The 17,363-nt window shown below is 35.7% G+C and overlaps 1 protein-coding gene across 1 annotated transcript; it reads left to right on the top strand.

The window, feature by feature from the left end:
• The first annotated feature begins 3,277 nt into the window (after window positions 1–3,277).
• Window positions 3,278–5,427, top strand: LOC113099571 (N-acetyllactosaminide beta-1,3-N-acetylglucosaminyltransferase 3-like). The gene is made up of 2 exons (XM_026264429.1): window positions 3,278–3,313; window positions 3,769–5,427. The coding sequence occupies exon 2, from the start codon at window positions 3,777–3,779 to the stop codon at window positions 4,950–4,952; it is 1,176 nt and encodes a 391-aa protein (XP_026120214.1). The 5' UTR covers window positions 3,278–3,313; window positions 3,769–3,776; the 3' UTR covers window positions 4,953–5,427.
• Window positions 5,428–17,363: the final 11,936 nt, after the last annotated feature.

The raw sequence follows: 17,363 nt of genomic DNA, 5'->3' as shown, positions 1-17,363 counted from the left end.
GAAGAAGGACTATGCAATTCATCTGATCACTCTTCATAACATTCTGGAGTATATGCAAATTGCTATTTATAAAAACTTAAAGGTGCTGTAGGGAACTTTTGTAAAAAAATATTTTGTACATATTTATTAATTTTTTTTTTTTTGTACATTTATTATTCATTATGTCCTGACAGTAGAATGAGAAAATCTGTGAAAAAAATCAAGCTCCTCTGGCTCCTCCCAGTGGTCCTATTGCCATTTGCAGAAGTCATGCGGTCCCGGTAAAAAAACAACCAATCAGAGCTGCGGTCCGTAACTTTGTTTGTGTTCAAAATGTAGAAAAATGAACATAATAAGCGAGTACACCATGAATCCATTTTCCAAAACGTGTTTTTAGCTTGTCCTGAATCACAAGGGTGCACCTATAATAAGTGTTTATATTCGGACTATTTTAGATTGCTTCGGGGGTACCGCGGCGGAGTAACCCAGTACCTTTGAGATTCTTCATAGACATAAACAAAGAGAAGTAGTTCCGGCTACAATGTTCTTCCGCAAGACACAAGCAGTTCTGTTTATTAACTGCTAGAGCGTCAAAAGTTCCCTACTGCAGCTTTAAAGCAGCAACTTTTCCAATTTCCAATATTTACGTAATTCTTCAAAACTTTTGGCCACGACTGTAGACATGTCTATGGACTGCAAGACAGGGGCGTAACTTGGAAGTGGGCGTAACTTGACGAAAGAGGCGTAACTTGAAGTTGTCCAAATCACACAGAACCACACGAGATGTCAAACGAGATTTTTGTCGGGCTGCGTTCGAAACCGCATACCCTTTAAATTAGGCACTTAATTTCAATAAGAACTAATTTAACCAGCGATAAAAAGAGTACATACTTTACAGCCTGAATGTGTATTTGTGTATGAAGCATTAATGCGATTTGGATATCATCATCCCGCTATGTTGATCATGTGACCTACAAAGTTAAAAGGAGCGTAAAAACTTAAGATACGAGTGATCGGTTTAATTAATGTATTTTTAAGTATCTTGATAATGAAGATTTAAGTCTAGTCAATACTGTTAACTTAAGTTTTTAATATTTTAACTCCACTAATTTGTTTTTTTTATAGAATTAGAATATTAGAGCTAGAATATTTTCTCAATTATTTTGTGAATTTATTTTTCTTGTATAGTATGTCATACTATGATGAAAACATTAAATATTTACTGTTTTATGGCGTTTTGATTGTTAGATACAACCGTCTTACCCTGATCTTTTATGTAATAAGTTTGGCAATAATAATAAAAGAGGTACAGGTGCACTACCCCCTTATACCCCACTAACTCAACGGTCCAGTACAGTTTCTCTCAGCAATGTCTGCACACGTCAAACAGCTGCTCGAAGATCTCACCTTTGGAGAAGATTGATGATTTTATAGCTACTAAAAAAAAATAATAATAATATAACCCCATAATGAATTGCATCTTTTGCCCACCCCAACACTTACATGCAAAAATAATGATAAATGCCAACCAATAATTATATACATTTTTTTCCTTAAAATTACATTTTAGTAAAAGCAGCAAAATGTATTTTCTGTCATGACGTCGCTATACATGAATATACACTTATGCAGTTGATGTAAATACATCAGTTTTTAGTCAAGCAATTAAAACATGAATGGATAAAATTTATATTTTATTTACTGACAAGAAACATGTCAAATGATTAAAATAATGTATAAAATGTTAGCATCACAATAAATGCATACGTGCAAGTCAACAACACATGAAACAACGCTTAATTCAAACTTGTTCTAACAATCATGTATTTACAGATGGGGAACCCCAAATCTTACTAACATCTCACCACTGTGCCAATTCTGCTGCTGCGTTGTGCTTCACTATCACTCTTCTCAATGGGGATGTTGTTGAGCAACAGGATGAAGACCGATGTCGGCTCTCTGAACCACACAACCTTGAAGCGAGAGCAGAACACATGTAGACAATCTGGCTGCTGAAGTTTCTCTTCATCTTCAGTTCTCTCTTCACAGCAGTTCAGTCAGTGTACTGTTTGAGTAAATTAATTACTCCGGGATATTGGTTTGTTTTAACTCAGAGGAAGTGTCAGCCACATTAAAAAAAAAAAAAAAACTGCTTAAGTCATTTGTGGATTAATGCGTATTGGAGATGCTAACGGTTTAAAACGATTCAGTTCGATTTGGTGAACTGGTTCAAAACGATCCAGTTACGTCGAATGATTCATTCGTGTACCGGATATCACTAAACAGCCTTTTTTGGAACTCTCTCACAACAGACACGGAAGAGAAGACAATGCTGGATAAAGTCATAGTTTTTGCTATTTTTGGACCAAAAGGCATTTTCAATGCTTCAAAAAAAGTCTAACTGACCCTCTGATGTCACATGGACTACTTTGTTTTTCTTACCTTTCTGGACATGGACAGTATACCATAAACACAGCTTCAATGGAGGGACTGAGAGTTCTCAGGCTAAAAGATCTTAAACTTTGTTCCGAAGATAAACGGAGGTCTCACTGGTTTGGAACGACATTAGGTTGAGTTATTAATGACAATTTTGATTGGGTGAACCAACCCTTTAACTACCCTAGAACTGGTTTTTCCACTTTGCAGCCTGGTACAAAACTGGTACAGTAGGTGTCATTGGGCTAAAATCAAATTACAAATAAATAACTAAACATACACAGCTTTAGCCTACATTAAAAAAAAAAAAAAGTTGGAAACGTTTGTGTACATTGAACATCTCGTTACAATCTAGTGTTTACAAAACAGTCGCAGTTAATTACTTTGTCATTTTGGTCAAGAAGTGTCTGCTAAATGCATTAAGATGAGTCATCACGAATCACGACATTGATAAGGGATTAGAAACAGTCACAAAGGAACATCAATAATAACAGTGCTCTTACATATCGTCATTGACGCGCACCAACTAAAACCACTCAGGAATCATTAGGACAAGTGATATTTAGCAGAAACCAAGCACTAACAGTCTACAGCTGACTGAAACTTCTGGCAGTGGCAATTTCCTCTTAATGCAATCGATGCCATGGCTGGTGCAATACTTGCAATGAACTTAAGTGAGTGTATGCTGCCGCGCACTGGAGAGAATAGGTAATGCTTCCAAATGAACTATAAACATACTTGATTCATTGAGGGCCTTTTATACAGTCTCCCTGTTCAAACGCACCTGATATTCATCAGCTCATTAGTGAAGACTTCAAATGTGTGTCAGATAAGAGACACCAAAACCGTGCAGTGTTGGGGGTTCTCCAGGACCAGGATTGGGAACCACTGTCATCAGGTAATGAAAAGTTTGACACACTTGTGATCTTCATGCTTACTTGGGCCAAATACAGGAAATGTGCAAAGATGGCAAGTGTGGGGATTTGGACTGTGGAAAAGTTTAAGTAACAACAAATGTTTTTTTTTTTTTTTTTTTCATTAAATGCCAGCAACTGCACCCACATACAAAATGACATAGCACAGAATTTGTTATGGATCCATGCCCAGATCCTTCCAGTTTACTGGGAATTTATTAACCTAATGTTAATATTTACCCTGTCCCCAAACTCTTTTTTTTTCACTAAATGGCTTGTATGCAGAACATTGCAGCTGGAATGAATGTCCAAACTACATGCATACACCTTTTATTTTTAAATGTGCCATTTAAAATTATTTTCTAATTATTATAAAATTTGTTGTACTGTGATGTACATTCATGTTCTTGACCAAGTTCAATACTCTTGTATTAAACAGGTGCAGAGATGAGGAGGAAAAACTTGCAGACGATAGTGTTACTTCTGACAGGTGTTGTGTGCCTGGTCATTATCATGACGAAAAACGACTTTGAAAATGACTTCACACTTAAGAGCGAAGACGTATATGAGATGCTCAGTCAACAAAAGGATTTGCCCAGTTTTGAAACTCTGCAGCCTTTGTCTTCACATTGTCATCAGAATATGTCTGCTTATAATGTGACTGGATTTTCTACTCTGCCAAATCATATCCAAGACTTCCTGCTCTACCGACACTGTAGGAGTTTTCCCATGCTTCTTGATGTGCCTGATAAGTGTGGTGGACCGCAAAACTCTGCAGATGTCTTCCTTCTGCTGGTCATCAAGAGTTCTCCAGAGAATTACGATCGAAGAGAAGTTTTGCGGAAAACATGGGCTAAAGAAAGATTGCACAAAGGTGTGTGGATCCGCAGGGTCTTTATAACTGGAACGAGTAAAACTGGCTTTGAGAAGCGCCGGTTGAATAAACTATTGAAGCTGGAGAACCATGAGAACCAAGACATTTTACAGTGGGACTTCAATGATTCTTTCTTCAACCTCACACTGAAGCAGATTCTTTTCTTAGAGTGGATGGAAAGATGGTGCCCGCATGTCAGATTTCTTTTAAATGGAGATGATGACATCTTTGCCAATCCGTTTAACATGGTTGAGTATGTTCAAGGTCAGGAGGACAATGATGGAAGTAAACATCTCTTCGCTGGGCACCTCATCCAGAACAAGGGTCCTATCAGACAACATTCAAGCAAATATTTTGTCCCGGTGCAAGTACAAGAGTCTGAAAGGTATCCTCCATACTGTGGTGGAGGAGGCTTTCTTCTCTCTGGCTTCACGGCCAAAATAATCTACAACATGTCGCACTCTATAGATCTGCTGCCCATTGATGATGTTTATATGGGAATGTGTTTGGAAAAGGCTGGCCTCAAACCTATATCCCACTTTGGAGTGAGGACCGATGGTCTGGATATCCCCTCTGAAAACGTTGACCAGTTCCACCCTTGCTTTTACAGAGACCTTATTTTAGTCCACCGATTTCTGCCGCACATGATTTTTGTGATGTGGAATGAGATACAAAACCCAAATCTGCAATGTGGAAGGACAAATTACATGTTCAAAAACTGGGTGTGGGGAAATATAACAGCGGATTAAGAATCCTTTTCTAAACATGGTGGAAATTCTGAAGTATTGTGTTGTTTCCAAAACTACTTTTTTTATACAGTGCATATTAGAAACAAGAGTCCATATGCAGAGGTTTTTGTGTTTTTTTTGTGTTTTTTTTTTAACACTTCTGTGTGTATTGAGTACAGTGCTGTATTCTAAGCAAGTACAAATAATAGGCTACTTATGAGCTTTAGGATACATCTGCTTTCATTGACTCTCTTTATGTAATGTTTTACGGTCCTTGTTTGGTGGAGAAAATGAATACTGTTACTGTCTCTGGTAGACCAACCTCACAGAGCAGGTATTCCAAAAGAACAGTCTTTATTATAAATCAAATTGTAAACAGACAGGAAAAACTCAGGAATCATCCAAACAAACATGTAACATGGACAACAACTGAAAAAAATTAGATGAAACTCAGGGAAATAACACAGGGAATAATGGGATAATTAATGACAAAACAGCACCGAAAAAAATGATTATTAAGCGTAATTCAATTTTGCTACTTTAATCCATTTAAATTTAGTTTTTGATTTTAATAAGTATAAATTGGTTTTATGCTAATTACATGTTTTACACAAGGCTACACCTAGCCTAGAATTAATTAAATTCAGTTTGAAAATATTAAGTTGATTCTGTGTGCATGTGCACAAATGCCTTATGTGGTTAAAAATGAGATCTAAATTGTTTTGGATGGGTAATCTTTAATCTTCTTAATTATTTGTTCTAGAGCAGTATTTTGGGTGGTGGGTAAGATAAGTTAGATGATTTTGTTGTGAAGTAAATACTACATAAAAGCAAAAGTAATTTCTACATTAATTTAGTTAAGGCAAGAATTAAAAAAATAATTAAATTCTATGTTAGTAACCTATTTAAGCTTGTAGAATTTAAAGTTGGAACTCATAAGTATATTTTACTTGGAACAGTTTATGTTGTTTACAAGGATTCTTTAAGTAAATATCTAAGTTATGATCCCATTCACTTAAAAAAAAATGACTCAATGGCTGCGTCCGAAATCTCATACTTAATGAGTTGGTACTTAATTTCAATAAGTAGCCTACTTAACGAGCGCTAAAAGAGTTATGTCTACAGCCAAATCTTGTTAAGTATGAATGCGGTCCGCCATGTTTACGTTATCATGTGACCTGTGACGTTATTACAAGCGCAACAGCTTCAAAGATATGACTGACTGCGACAGGTTTAATTTCTTTTACTGTCTATGTTTAATATATACTAATCCAAATAGTTTGAAGTTGATGCAATTTGCTCCTTTTTGTGGTCTTGTTGAATACACAGATGCTCTTTTATTGTTATTGTTTAACCAATACATTTTGTGTTGTTTTTATATTTTAACTCTATTGAAATGACCCACACATTAATTAAACACCTCATAGCATCAGTAACATCACAACTCTACCTAGTACGGTTTTCCTCAGCGTTTGCGGTATTTGTAATATCTGCACAAGTGAGACATGTATCAGCGGCTTGAAGATCTCGCCTTTGGAGAAGACTCTTGATTTTACACTTGAAAAATGTAAGTATTACTACTTAAAAATTAAGATTACCTCAGAAAGCATTTCTAGCCCACTCCAACACTTATCAACAATAATAATGATAAATGGTGACTAATAATAGTTATATATTTATTGTAAAACAAACTAATTGTAATTAGTATTTTTTTCATATGCCATGCATGACTTCACACTAGACAAATGCAGCCAAGATGAATACATCTAAATATTCAGTCAAGTAATGAATGAATGCATGAGTTGTTGAAAAAAAACAAAATTCTACATTTTCTTTACTGACAACAACAGGAGGCATGAATAAACAAAAAAAAAAAAAACATCACAATAAGTAAATACAAGTCAACAACAGATGAAACAAAGCTAAATTCAAACACTCTGAATTTCTATGGTGAACCCACATCCATCCATCAGGTCCCTCACTGCTGCAGTCATACTGAATCAGATCATGATGAGAGAGGGACATTGAGTCCTTGTCTGAGTGCACAGGGAGTATGAGGAAGACCAGGATTAAGACACAACACAAAACGAAGCCTGACTTTCAGATTCTTCATGACATTTTTTGATGATGCTTTAGAAGCTTCTGAAACTCAGGTTTTATTGACTGATGTTGTATGAACAGAAACTAGGAGAACAAACTTGACCAAAATCACATCCTCAGTGTCTTTTGGTCTCTCTAGATGCTCTCGCTGCTCTGGGCTCACTGAGGATGAAGAGACCACAGCAACATCCGGCTCAGATGAAGCACTAAGAGCTGGAGAGATGGAGCGCCTCATTCATGACACTCGATCATTTCCAGGATGCTGCTGTGATCTTCTCCATCCTCAGTGCACACAGCTGTCTGCAGACATTTCAGATCCTGCAAAGATGCACAAACACAAAACAAAACAGTCATTTTGTATTAGAAGTAACAGAATGGTCTTATTTTATATTTTACTTTAACAATTTTTTCTGAAAGTTAATCAACTAAATTGGTTTATTTAAATATAGCTAAAATAAATTGATTGCAACCACTTACCATACTTTTTTTTTTTTTTTTTTTGTAAATTCAATTAATCATTTGTTTCAGTGTATCTCCCATCATGCACTGGGAAATGAATAATTAAAAATGTTAAATTTTTCACTGTTTCGAGTTGTATTTACACTGTTTTATGGTTGCTTTTGAGGTTAGGTTTAGTAACATACTTTTTTGTGACACCTGGAGTTTATTTTCTACTCAAAATGACCCATTCATACGGTGCCTGTAAGGTGACTTGTTCGGTTTACTTAGTTTTGTCGTGGCCACGACATAATAACTCGTGAGAACGTGATAATATGTCGTGGCCACAAGATATTAATTTGCGGGAACGTCATATTAACTCGTGGGAACGTCATATTATATTGTGGCCACGAGATCATTTGTCAAGGTAACGTTCCCACAAGTTATTATTTCGTGGCCATGACAAAACTAAGTAAACCGAACAATTCACCTATTCACTGATTGTTACCGTAATAGTATGTTGTACCATGTATTGAGGTCTCTCATGCAGGGCCGTGCAGAGACCTTTGGAGGGGCAGGTGCTCAAAGTATAAAAGGGGCACATGGAACAAGGTTTTAAATGGCGCTGTTCAAAATATCAATACAGCAATATATTGTGATGCATTCCTTGCGTATTCACGTATCGATATGGATGATTATGTATTGATAAAGCAGCAAATGCTTTGAAGCAAAGAAACAATAGAGAAGACAATTTTAAGTTTAAAATAATAACAGCTCTGGGATTAGAAACTGAAATGTCTTAAATTGTCCCAACCTGATGGCTTTTTCTTCTCTGTTTCAGCATTAATCTATTATTTTAACCATCACTACTACTCTTGCACCTAATCAATAAGTCCACCTTAAATATTGATACAAAACATAAAAAAACTGATCCACTGGAATATAGTGATTAATATTATTATTACTGTTGTAGTTGTTATTGTCTAAAATTGAACACCTTTGCAATGTAAACAAATGACAGGTTACATTTGTTATTCATATCCTTCACACTGCACTTTGATGTCAGGTATATCATGCATTTTTTTTAATTGACATTGATATTTTTACATTTATTTCCAGAGAGATTAAAGGCTGAGTTTAAAGGCTAAAGTGGTCTTGCTGTTGTAAACACTGTTGCTATTGTAGTAAAAAAATATTTGCGTCACATTTAAAATATAATTATATAATAAATTCCTGAATTTTTATAATGATAATTCAGAGAATGAGAAAATCTGAATAATCCTTACCAGTGTTGTGATAATTATTTTTAAGGCACTCAACGTGTTAAAAAATAAATAAGTACTGTAATATAATAAAAGTTTAGTCAAATAACATAAAAAAGACCAGACCCTTCGATGCCTGTGAAACTTTTCTCTCTCAAACAGCACGCTAGTGTTAACTACAACAGGCTACACACAGCAACTTATCTGCATGTTCTCACATCACATCGTTCTTGTAAAATAATAATAAGTAAATAAACATCAAAATCACTTAGCTGAGAATGAAACACCACTTACCAGCTGCCACGGTTCTGAAAATATACAATTAAAAATGCGCCTGCGGCCTGAAGAATTTTCCCGGTCAGGTGAAAGGTCATCATATTGGTCATTTATTTACGACAAAATTATTATTAATAAATTGTAATAATATTATGATTGGGCGTTGGCAGGCATTCACAAAAGGGTATGTTATTACAAAAAAAATAAAATTCGAGGAAATTTTGCTTTGACAAAAGGGCACTTTTGGGGCAAAGGAGCAGGTGCTCAAGTGAACCGGTTCTTTCGGACAATTCGATCAAATAAACCAGTTGAAAAAAAAAACGGTTCACCGGTTCTTTTGCGCTCGATAATGTCATTAGCGATGACTGCCCTTAATTCAAGCCTTCAGTTTACCCGCGCTTATAAAATAAGCACAGAATCAGTTCAGAATCAATCACCAAAAGAATCAGTTCGGTTCAGACGAGCTGTGAGTCGGTCTGCTTCACACTGAATCACACATGCGCAGTATCGTCAGCTCCTCGGTTCTCGACGAATCAGACGCGTCTGACAGAAACGGTTCTCAATGAGCGCTTGAGAACTCCTGACCTGATATTTAGATATACTATTCTTCAATAAATATATTTGTTTGACAGGGAAGCTGTGCGCAGACAGGAATATATATTATTTAAAAAAAAAAAAAAAAAAAAAACACCCCAGAAAAAAGGGCACTTTCTCTCCAGGAATAAAAAGGGCAGGTGCTCAAGCCCCCTTTGATGTCTATGTGTGCACGTGCCTGCTCTCATGTATATGTGTATATATATATATATATATATATATATATATATATATATATATATATATATATATATATATATAATATATAAATAAACACACACATATACACACACTACCGGTCAGAGTTTGGGATCAGAATGATTTTTAATGTTTTTTTACAGGAATTTATTTTACTCATCAAGACAGCATTTATTTGATCAAAAATACTGGAAAACATGTAATATTGTGAAATATTATTAACATTTTTCTATTTTAATATACATGAAGGTGTAATTTATTCATGTGATGTGCAGCTGTATTTTCAGCATCATTCCTCCAGTCTTCAGTGTCACATGATCTTCAGAAATCAGAATAATATGATGATTTATTATCAGAGTTGTGCTGCTGAAGCTGTGATACTTCTTTCAGGATTCTTTGATGAATGAAAAGTTAAAAAGAAGAGCATTGTTTTAAAATAGAAGACTTTTCTAACAATATTCACTACAGTTCAATAGTTTGGGGTCAGTACATTTTTATCGTTTCTTTTTTTTATATGAAATTGTATTCTTTGTTAGATTTTAGAATCTTTTATTCAGGATGTGTTAAATTGATAAGAAGTGATATCAAAGACTAATATTGTTAGAAGAGATTTATATTTTGAATAAACGCTGTTCTTTAAAAAAAAAAAAATACATCGAAGAATCCTTAAAAAAGTATCGCAGATTCCAAAATAATATTTGGTAGCACAACTATTAATAGTTCTAATAATAAATCATCATATTTTCATGATTTCTAAAGATCATGTGACACTGAAGACTGGATGAATGATGCTGAAAATACAGCTGCACATCACAGAAATAAATTATATTTTAAAGGATATAAAAATATAAACCATTATTTTATATATTTTATTTGGATAATTTTGAATTATTACTGAAATACAACCTTTTTTGTTTCAAACAGTTCATTGAACAATAATAAATTAAGTACCTGAAGCTGACAATGAAGTAAATGTATAATAATTAGGAAAAATGATTAATTTAGCGCTGAAAACGCGCGTGTGAGGGGCGGAGACGCGCCGCTGAGCGTCAGACCCGCGTGAGGACCAAATACAGCAGAACGGTAGGAAACTTCACTCCTCTTATTATTTCTCTTTTACTATAGCGATTTACTTTTAGATACGTGATCTTTCCTAGAGTTGTAGAGTTATTAGAGAAATAGAGTTATTTTTTACATTCTTTGGTCGAAGTTTTCAGATCGGGACTTCGGAGCCTGTTCGTGACTCGGTTGATTCAGATCGGCACTTCGGAGCATGTTCACGACTCGGTTGATTCAGATCGGCACTTCGGAACCTGTTCGCGACTCGGTTGATTCAGATCGGCACTTCGGAGCATGTTCGCGACTTGGTTGATTCAGATCGGCACTTCGGAGCATGTTCGCGACTCGGTTGATTCAGATCGGCACTTCGGAGCATGTTCGCGACTCGGTTGATTCAGATCGGCACTTCGGAGCCTGTTCGTGACTCGGTTGATTCAGATCGGAACTTGGGAGCATGTTCGCGACTCGGCTGATTTCAGATCGGCACTTCGGAGCCTGTTCGTGACTCGGTTGATTCAGATCGGCACTTCAGAGCATGTTCGCGACTCGGCTGATTTCAGATCAGGACTTCGGAGCATGTTCGCGCCCTCGGTTGATTCAGATCGGCACTTCGGAGCCTGTTCGCGACTCGGTTGATTCAGATCGGCACCTCGGAGCCTGTTCACGACTCGTTTGATTCAGATCTGCACTTCGGAGCATGTTCGCAACTCGGTTGATTCAGATCGGGACTTTGGAGCATGTTTGAGATTTTTTTTTAATTCAAATCTGGACATCGAAGCAGGAAGTGTTTGTCAAACAGGTGATAAATGAATATTTGGACTTGAGGCTTTTTTTACATGTCGATTCAGTATGTACATGGACCCACACACAAAGGTGGACACACTCTAGACTTAATCATCAGTAGGGCTCTAAACTCATTGTTATTAACGACGTAGTGTCACGGATCGCAAGAGGCGAAGACTCAAGTGTAGGCAGATGGGAAGACTTTATTTATACGTCACCAAAATAAACAAAAACACAACTGAAACCAGAGGAGCGTTCAAAGTTACGAGACATAGACTGAAGTCAGATTCCCAGTGAAATGCTCTCAGACAGCAAATGCAATGAGTTTGCATCCTTCTTTTCTGAGAAGATCATCAATATCAGGAAGGCGATTAGCACATCCTCAAGTAATACAGTTAGAAATACCAAGGGTTCACACAAAACAAGGGGAATCTGCTTTTAGTTTCTATGCCGCTCGCAGTTGGAATCCGCTTCCAGAAGAGATCAGATGTGCTAAAAAACTAGTACATTTAAATCTAGACTTAAAACTCATCTGTTTAGCTGTGCATTTATTGAATGAGCACTGTGCAATGTCCGAACCGATTGCACTATATTTTCACAGTTTTTTTTAATGTAAAATAATTTATAACTGTTTTTAAATTCATTTTAATTAAGTACATTTTATAATCATTATAAAAGTTTTAAAATTGCTTGTTTTATTTTGTTATAATTTTTCTTTATGATTATTTTACTTTCTTTTAAGTAAAGCACTTTGAATTACCATTGTGTATGAAATGTGCTATATAAATAAACTTGCCTTGCCTAGTGTGTTAGTGGCCTTATATATATATATATATATATATATATATATATATATATATATATATATATATATATATAATATATATGTATGTATATATATGTATATATATATGTGTGTGTATATATATATAGGTGTAATTTATTCATGTTATGTGCAGTTGTATTTTCAGCATCATTCCTTCAGTCTTCAGTGTCACATGATCTTCAGAAATCAGAATAATATGATGATTTATTATCAGAGTTGTGCTGCTGAAGCTGTGATACTTCTTTCAGGATTCTTTGATGAATGAAAAGTTAAAAAGAAGAGCATTGTTTTAAAAATAGAAGACTTTTCTAACAATATTCACTACAGTTCAATAGTTTGGGGTCAGTAAATTTTTATCGTTTCTTTTTTTTATAAGAAATTGTATTCTTTGTTAGATTTTAGAATCTTTTATTCAGGATGTGTTAAATTGATAAGAAGTGATATCAAAGACTAATATTGTTAGAAGAGATTTATATTTTGAATAAACGCTGTTCTTTTAAAAAAATATATACATCGAAGAATCCTTAAAAAAGTATCGCAGATTCCAAAATAATATTTGGTAGCAGGACTATTAATAGTTCTAATAATAAATCATCATATTTTCATGATTTCTAAAGATCATGTGACACTGAAGACTGGAGGAATGATGCTGAAAATACAGCTGCACATCACAGAAATATATTATATTTTAAAGGATATTAAAATACAAACCATTATTTTATATATTTTATTTTGATAATTTTGAATTATTACTGAAATACAACCTTTTTTTTTGTTTCAAACAGTTCATTGAACAATAATAAATGAAGTACCTGAAGCTGACAATGAAGTAAATGTATAATAATTAGCAAAGATTATTAATTTAGCGCTGTAAACGCACGTGTGAGGGCGGAGAAGCGCCGCAGAGCGTCAGGCCCGCGTGAGGACCAAACACAGCAGAAGGAGACGTCACTCCTCTTATTATTTCTCTTTTACTATAGCGATTTACTTTTAGATACGTGATCTGAGTCTTTCATAGAGTTGTAGAGTTATTAAGAGATATAGAGTTATTTTTTTACATTCTTTGGTCGAATTTTTCAGATCGGGACTTCAGAGCCTGTTCGCGCCTCTGTTGATTCAGATCGGCACTTCGGAGCCTGTTCGCGACTCGGTTGATTCAGATCGGCACTTCGGAGCCTGTTCGCGACTCGGTTGATTCAGATCGGCACATCGGAGCATGTTCGCGACTCGGTTGATTCAGATCGGCACTTCGGAGCCTGTTCGCGACTCGGTTGATTCAGATCGGCACTTCGGAGCATGTTCGCGACTCGGTTGATTTCAGATCGGGACTTCGGAGCATGTTCGCGCCCTCGGTTGATTCAGATCGGCACTTCGGAGCCTGTTCGCGACTCGGTTGATTCAGATCGGCACTTCGGAGCCTGTTCGCGACTCGGTTGATTCAGATCTGCACTTCGGAGCATGTTCGCGACTCGGTTGATTCAGATCGGGACTTTGGAGCATGTTTGAGATTTTTTTTATTCAAATCTGGACATCGAAGCAGGAAGTGTTTGTCAAACTGGTGATAAATGAATATTTGGACTTGAGGCTTTTTTTTACCTGTCGATTTAGTATGTACATGGACCCACACACAAAGGTGGACACACTCTAGACTTAATCATCAGTAGTGCTCTAAACTTTTCATCCATTGTTATTAACGACGTAGTGTCACGGATCGCAAGAGGCGAAGACTCAAGTGTAGGCAGATGGGAAGACTTTATTTATACGCAGTGTTCGAACTATACCATGTCCTTTGGGGGAGCCCACTTCTTTTTTTTTTTGGGGGGGGGGGGGGTCGTGCACATGCGCATGCCTCAAAAAAGGACTTACAACAGCTACAAGTGTATGCACTATTATACATTATCGACACGAGTGCCTCAAAAAAGGACATATAATGACTTACAAAGATACATAACAGCTACAATATGCACTATTATACTTTATCGACACAAATTGATAGGTCAGGAAGACAGCCTTGAATGATGTTGCGGTCTCCTCCGTTAATTTAGAATTCACCTCAGTTACTTTATTTGCCAGAATCGCCTTTTGCTTAGTCAATGCCACTTCAATGGCCATCTTGTGTGCAATGCTGTCCCTGTATTTATATATAATTTTCTGAGCTGGTTCTGAGCATTAATCATTAATCCACTCCTCAGACAAGTGCGTGCCAGGTACCTTTTCAGACAGAAGAAGGTTTTTTGCGTCCTTACAAGTTGCAACGAGTGGAAAAAAATGTGGCCCCTTTAAGAGCTGCGCGCTCCCTGTAAAACGGTATATGCACTCTGTATGATAATGTATACAAGCGCGACTCGAATCGCCCATGTATGCGGGTAATCTCTGTTTGGAAATCATTTTGTTTTAATCTTGTTTGTTTTGTTTTGGTTACGCTGTGGACGGTGGAACATGGGACAGACAATTGCCCGAGTTCGATTGGAGAAATAAAACGAGTCGTTGTTAAATGTCAATCGCCTCCGTGAGTTTTGTCTGGCCTAATTACTTTGTGAGCTATCCATATTTTTCCCCCTCCTGACACAACGCGTTACAAAGTGATGCACCCCAAGCTTCATCCTTAACACACAGCCATGTATATTGGCTCTTCCAGTCTCTCCACTGCTGGCTGTTCCAGTTTAACGCGAGAGAGGACTCGGAGCAAGAGGGGTTAGGATCCCAGAGATTACTTTTCTTCAGCTTCATGCGTTTTCACAGTGGGCTTGGCTTGAGGTTTACCAGTGCTTGCAGCAGGTGAATTAGTCGTGCGTTATCACTACACAATTTCTTAATAATACCAAAATTAATTGAACTACCTTGTTATCTTTTTTGCCCTAGCTATGATGCTATAACTGCGTAATGGAAGGACTTTGCGCACGATAAATGGCCTCCAACGTTTATTTTTTTCTACGAACCTATGACATACTAACATGTGGAATTTGCAGCGCAGCACCCCCACACCTTGATGCTGTGACGTCTTTAATCTTTATTGAAGTTAATTAGGTTTTAATCGCCGTCATGCATGAATGAATAATATTTTTGCCATCATAATCACATTACAAAACTGAAATTGCACTTAAAAATATTCACATTGTCAGTATTTTTTGAGACCCCCCAAAATTTCAGATTTCTCGTTTTCAGGGGAGCCCATGTCTTATTAAGGGGAGCCGAGCTCCCCCTAGCTCCCCCGTAGTTCGCACTATGTTTATACGTCACCAAAATAAACAAAAACACAACTGAAACCAGAGGAGCGTTCAAAGTTACGAGACATAGACTGAAGTCAGATTCCCAGTGAAATGCTCTCAGACAGCAAATGCAATGAGTTTGCATCCTTCTTTTCTGAGAAGATCATCAATATCAGGAAGGCGATTAGCACATCCTCAAGTAATTACAGTTAGAAATACCAAGGGTTCACACAAAACAAGGGGAATCTGCTTTTAGTTTCTATGCCGCTCGCAGTTGGAATCCGCTTCCAGAAGAGATCAGATGTGCTAAAAAACTAGTACATTTAAATCTAGACTTAAAACTCATCTGTTTAGCTGTGCATTTATTGAATGAGCACTGTGCAATGTCCGAACCGATTGCACTATATTTCACAGTTTTTTTTAATGTAAATAATTTATAACTGTTTTTAAATTCATTTTAATTAAGTACATTTTATAATCATTATAAAAGTTTTTAAAATTGCTTGTTTTATTTTTGTTATAATTTTTCTTTATGATTATTTTACTTTCTTTTAAGTAAAGCACTTTGAATTACCATTGTGTATGAAATGTGCTATATAAATAAACTTGCCTTGCCTAGTGTGTTAGTGGGCTTATATATATATATATATATATATATATATATATATATATATATATATATATATATATGTATGTATATATATATGTATATATATGTGTGTGTATATATATATAGGTGTAATTTATTCATGTGATGTGCAGCTGTATTTTCAGCATCATTCCTTCAGTCTTCAGTGTTCACATGATCTTCAGAAATCAGAATAATATGATGATTTATTATCAGAGTTGTGCTGCTGAAGCTATGATACTTCTTTCAGGATTCTTTGATGAATGAAAAGTTAAAAAGAAGAGCATTGTTTTAAAATAGAAGACTTTTCTAACAATATTCACTACAGTTCAATAGTTTGGGGTCAGTAAATTTTTATCGTTTCTTTTTTTATAAGAAATTGTATTCTTTGTTAGATTTTAGAATCTTTTATTCAGGATGTGTTAAATTGATAAGAAGTGATATCAAAGACTAATATTGTTAGAAGAGATTTATATTTTGAATAAACGCTGTTCTTTTAAAAAAAATATATACATCGAAGAATCCTTAAAAAAGTATCGCAGATTCCAAAATAATATTTGGTAGCACGACTATTAATAGTTCTAATAATAAATCATCATATTTTCATGATTTCTAAAGATCATGTGACACTGAAGACTGGATGAATGATGCTGAAAATACAGCTGCACATCACAGAAATAAATTATATTTTAAAGGATTTTAAAATATAAACCATTATTTTATATATTTTATTTGGATAATTTTGAATTATTACTGAAATACAACCTTTTTTTTGTTTCAAACAGTTCATTGAACAATAATAAAAGAAGTACCTGAAGCTGACAATGAAGTAAATGTATAATAATTAGCAAAGATTATTAATTTAGCGCTGTAAACGCACGTGTGAGGGGCGGAGAAGCGCCGCAGAGCGTCAGGCGCGCGTGAGGACCAAACACAGCAGAAGGAGACGTCACTCCTCTTATTATTTCTCTTTACTATAGCGATTTACTTTTAGATACGTGATCTGAGTCTTTCATAGAGTTGTAGAGTTATTAGAGATATAGAGTTATTTTTTTACAT

Source organism: Carassius auratus, unplaced genomic scaffold (assembly GCF_003368295.1).
Source record: "Carassius auratus strain Wakin unplaced genomic scaffold, ASM336829v1 scaf_tig00216972, whole genome shotgun sequence".
NCBI lineage: Eukaryota > Metazoa > Chordata > Actinopteri > Cypriniformes > Cyprinidae > Carassius > Carassius auratus.
The sequence above is the reverse complement of the archived record's forward strand: the minus strand, read 5'-3'. Positions and strand labels throughout refer to the sequence as shown.

Bases quoted from the DNA above. Each gene is read 5' to 3' on its own strand.
- LOC113099571 (XM_026264429.1), top strand. From the start codon at position 3,777: ATGAGGAGGAAAAACTTGCAGACGATAGTGTTACTTCTGACAGGTGTT.